Genomic DNA, 4,906 nt, shown 5'->3' with positions numbered 1-4,906 from the left:
GTGCACCACCCCTGAAGAAGATTACTTAGATGCACTGCTGCACAATAGGTATCAGACACACTGTTTTGCAAAGTGACAAAGGCAAAGTTGACTTTTTGTTGTTGGCGGTGTGGTTATATGCTTATAGCTAAAGTGGAGATCGACGCAATTTGTCGGTCTGCTTAGACTTACGTTTTGGCACCCTCCTGGCCCCTTCATTCCCTCTGCTCATCCTTAAAAAACCATCCTCGACCTGTCTGTTCTTCTGCTTCTTCTCGTGCTCCTCAGCATCTTCCTCTTTCTCCTGCTGCTGCTGCTGCTGCTGCTGCTGCTGCTGCTGCTCATTCCTTACTTATTCGACCGCTTGATGTCGCTGACTATGGATCGAGGAGCGGAGATGTCGGACACGTTCGTACAACTTCTTCTGTCGCTGGCGCAATTCCATTAACTGTTCTGTTTCATCGTTGAGACGTGTGCAAAGGAGGGCCGCCTCGCGCAGTATGTTCACTTTCGGGGCACGATCTTTGTCCCGCAGACTTGGTATCTGACGTTTCAGCTCCTCGAACAGGTTCTTCAAGCCGATTCGGCGCTGGCGTTCCATTTTGTTATGTAGGTTACGTTTTTCCGCCGAATCCGGCTCTTGTGGGGTAACGTCGCAGTGCGGGTTTGCTGCTCTACTGGTACTGGTTGACGATGCGGATTTCTTCCCTTGCCGGCGCGACCGTTTCACGGATGGTGAACCGCCGCGATGGTGTTTACTGTTGCTGCCTCTCACACTGATACTACTAGTAATACCAGACCGTTTGCGACCGGACGATGGAACCGGTGGTGGAGATGAAGCAACACTCGAGCAGCCGCTGCCGGTCAGCAGTGGAGTATTCGCACCGGAAATCGTCGTTGAACCGGCGGGAGTCGGATAGATACTGAGCATCAGGTTGACGCCGCCTCCACCGCTAGCGTTCAGCGAATACGAACCACTAACGTAGCGATCATCGTCGACAAGATTGTGCTGTTGGCGATGTAAGCAGCTTTCGCCGTACTGCGCCGAACCGGACGCCGCGTGGCGTGACGATGCCTCTGCTTGCTGCTTGCGAATCTTGCTGGCCACCGTTGACTGGAGAGCGCGCCGATCGCGAGCTGTGGGATTCGTCGGCAAGTTCTTGTCACCGACTGACACGACATCGATTTCTTCCTCTGCAAATAAACGTAAAACAATGAAATAATTCGCAATTATACAAAGGATAATGCATGACCAAACATCATACTTAAATACCCATGCGTGTTAGTTCTTTGTCCTGAGCTGTTGACACAACGTTCAACAAAGTAGGACCTACAGTTCGTAGTGTTAAAGTGTTTTGTTATATCGTGACAAGTCTCATTCGGTCAAAATAACCGTATGCAAAACATCCTGGCATTTGACATAACAAACATGTTTATTTAAACAATGAAGAAGGGGGCGCAGTGAAAAATTTTGAGGCCAAGGATTTTCAGGAACTAATGTTTGGATCCACGAACCATTGGCGGGAGCACAGGCGGAGGCACTTGCCTAGTCTAGAGCAGCAATTAACCATTGTTTGAAAGTAATGGAAAAGATCCAGTAGTATGGAAAATGAGACGATGCTCTGTGTTTGATGTATCAGAGTAGTTAAACATCAATTGGGGTCGATCTGAAAACAACCGAAATGGACCTCAAGGGTAAGACAAAATAATTTAGCAATGTCACAATGCATCTTTACCATCTCGTAAGGTAAATCCAGCGAAAGATGCAGTTAAAACCCTTCATGGAAAACTATAGGCCTGACCAGGCCTGACCCAATCCGAGTGTCATATTGATCGAAATCGAAAGTAAGTCGAACTATGTTGCTCGTCCGCTTACCGTTTAGTGCCTTCTTTCACGGCGTGGTACTTTGTCTGGCTGAGGTGAAATTGCAAAAGAAATTGCAAAACAAATCTCACCTAATGTAACATATGACATAAACTTACAATTGAAAATTAAGGCGACCAATGAATTTTGGTGTTTCAATTTAAACTTTTTGTTTTATTTTTTATTGATATTTCTGGTAGTAGAATATTGAAATTTATAAATCATAAAGCACCACCTACACCTACCAAGAGCGCATCAAAATACAATAAATACAATTCTGTAGTAGTTATTAGTTTCAGATGTGTAGTGTGCGGCGCTATTTTATTTATCTTTCTCGTTTAGAATATTGTTAAAATGAGTTTGCTGGATTAGGGCCACAGCTTACCCTAATCGGAAGGTGTCTGCACGCCGAGGTCGTTCATATCAAGTGGCGGTAGGGAATAGCTATGATCGAGTTTGTGCGACTCCACTTTCTTGGAAGGCGTCGTAGTTCCATCGGCATCTCGACGTTGGCCGACGCTACTGTCACTGTCACTGTCCGAGTCCGATGACGAATTCCCTTGCTGCTGCCCGGAGCATTCCCCTGCTACTGCATCCGAATGGCTGGTACCAGTTGGCGAGTCAGCGGGTGCTGTATCGACCAGCAATTCGAGATCCTGAGCATCGTCATTCTCCAAAAACGCCTGTTCGTTCAAAGAAGATGAGTTTGTTGACGAATGGGCCGGCCGCATCGACGCATCGTCGCAATGACGACACACCGTGTTGCATCTTACTTGCTCAAACACCGTCGTTTCAGTCGTCGCACTGCTGGTTGCCGGGAACTCTCCGTCGGAAGTCTCCATATTTCCCTGTTCGGCCTGTTGTTAATATTTATGAATCTGTCCCGATTTATGAATACTTAGACTTTTACCGTTTTCTTTCTGCAGCACAGGTAACAAATGAAAAGAGAGAAAAATAGTGTTAATCGGGCACACGCAAAACTGCAAACTGCAAAACCGCAAATGAAAACGCCAAATTGCGTTCAGCTTTGCGTCAACTGTTTGGCCGATAAAAAAACCCACTGACAGGTCGAGTAACGCCAGAAATTGCGTAGAGAACCCTATGATGAAGACACGCCGTATTAACGTCCACGGTGTGAGGCGGTAACACCAGAAAACATAAAAAAAAAATTCACAAATCGCCTTTGATCCTTGGACGCAGAATTCGGATCAAGAACAATCGTACGGATCATTCGCGAGCGTGACACGAGTGGTCAGTGTGCTAGCGGAACGCTAGCATCGGAATGCTCCTAGTTTACCCATTGTCGACGATACGCCGCGAGGAATTGAGGAAATAAAATCATCAAAATCATACCGAACACAGCAGAAAAGTCTGCTGTCTGCCTTCTTCACGCCCTGTTGTTAATATTTATGAATCTGTCCCGAAAATACTTAGACTTTTACCGTTTTCTTTCTGCAGCACAGGTAACAAATGAACGGAGCGAAAAAAACACGTCAATCACCAACAAGCTGAATTTTCTGAATGTGAAAATGCTCAAGTGCATTGACCGTCAGTGACAGAAGGATTAGACCGAGAAATACAGACATGCAGCAGAACTCGCTTTGTTCTCTATAATTCTCCGCAGCTTTGAAAATGTGGAAAATTATAGAGAATTTCATTCGATTATTAAAAAATAGTCTAAATATTTTTCGAATTATTTGAAAACATTGACTCATGGTATGTTTTTGATTTGTTCGTGTTAAAATTTCATAATATTCTACTCATATGTTTGCGAGTTATTGCGCAATGCGTGACACTACTTTTATTATTTTCAGAACCGTGGATAAAACATAATTTCGTGTTTTAATTTTACACTGCTTCTTGATGATAAAAAATAACGCCCAAGCAAGGCAATGGGATGAAAAGTGGGCAATGGGAATGCAGAACGCAGTGTACGTCCAAATGAGACGCTAACACCAGAAAATATAATATTACCATATTGATCGGCGTAAAACAAATGACGAATCGATTTGTTAGAAACCATCAGAACCATCAAATGTAAACAAAGCTTACGAGCAATGTATAGAGTAGTCCGCGCATCGCCCAACAAATTTAAGCATCTCCCGTATGTTTTGCATTGCAGTTATTCTGCAATGTGACACAACAGTGCTGCTGAGACAACTTTGGGTTTTTTTATAATTCGATTCCCACTTTTGGAAACGTCCTGATTCCCACGTTTGAAAACTACCCCCCCGACGAGGGCCTGGCTGTCAAGTCCAGGGGGCAGGACAGCGATGCATCTTTATTTAGAATTTTTTTACATATAGCACACACTTATACTACTCGCATTCACAAGCCGCGGATATAAGCGTATAAACAGTTTCAGCTCCGCTACAAGGAGCTATCAGTCGGTCGCTATTCCGCTCTTGCTCTGCACAGCCGGTTAATAAGGAACAAACCGTGGTACGGTGGTAAACAGAAAGGTTAACAACAAACGGTTAACCAAGTGTTCGCCAAGTAAGTTGTGCAAAACTTATCCTGTCGCAGCTGCAGCTGCAGCCTCAGCTTCCAGACGTTGCTATTCGCGCCACGCCTGTTGAAGTTGCTGCGTTACGGCTCGGCAGGCCCGGGCAAAGCGCTGCCAGCACTCCGGGCTCCGCAGCATCTCGCCCGCCAGGTTGTCCGGTGTGAGGGGGGTGTGGCCGTCATCCGCCAGCAGCTCCGCTCTCTCCCGCTGGAACCGCAGGCAGTGGAACATAACATGCTCCGCTGACTCCGCGGCACCAGGGCACCAGGTGCAGTCAGGGGATCGTGCGAACGTCTTCATGTGCAGATACTCTCGGAAGAAGCCGTGTCCCGAGAGCACTTGGGACAGGTGGAAGTCCACACGTCCATGTTTCCTGCTGACCCAGCGCGTGACGTCCGGGATGACTCGGCGGGCCCAGCGCTGGTACCGGCTGGCGTCCGGTGTAAGACCCTCGGCCGAACCAGGGCTGTCGCGAGACAACATTGCTCAGACTTACTGTACGCAGGATGCGGCCTTGCTTACTGACTGTAATATGTATTACATGACATTGCTCTGAA

General features: G+C 46.6%; 1 protein-coding gene across 1 annotated transcript; it reads right to left on the bottom strand.

Moving 5' to 3' along the window:
• Positions 1-292: 292 nt before the first annotated feature.
• Positions 293-2,754, bottom strand: LOC128276299 (myc protein-like). The gene is given in 3 exon segments (XM_053014767.1): positions 293-1,173; positions 2,229-2,526; positions 2,617-2,754. Coding segments are annotated over 3 exon segments (1,209 nt in total). The 5' UTR covers positions 2,686-2,754; the 3' UTR covers positions 293-331.
• Positions 2,755-4,906: the final 2,152 nt, after the last annotated feature.

The sequence above is a fragment of the Anopheles cruzii genome, unplaced genomic scaffold (assembly GCF_943734635.1).
Source record: "Anopheles cruzii unplaced genomic scaffold, idAnoCruzAS_RS32_06 scaffold00877_ctg1, whole genome shotgun sequence".
Classification (NCBI taxonomy): Eukaryota; Metazoa; Arthropoda; class Insecta; order Diptera; family Culicidae; genus Anopheles; species Anopheles cruzii.
The sequence above is the reverse complement of the archived record's forward strand: the minus strand, read 5'-3'. Positions and strand labels throughout refer to the sequence as shown.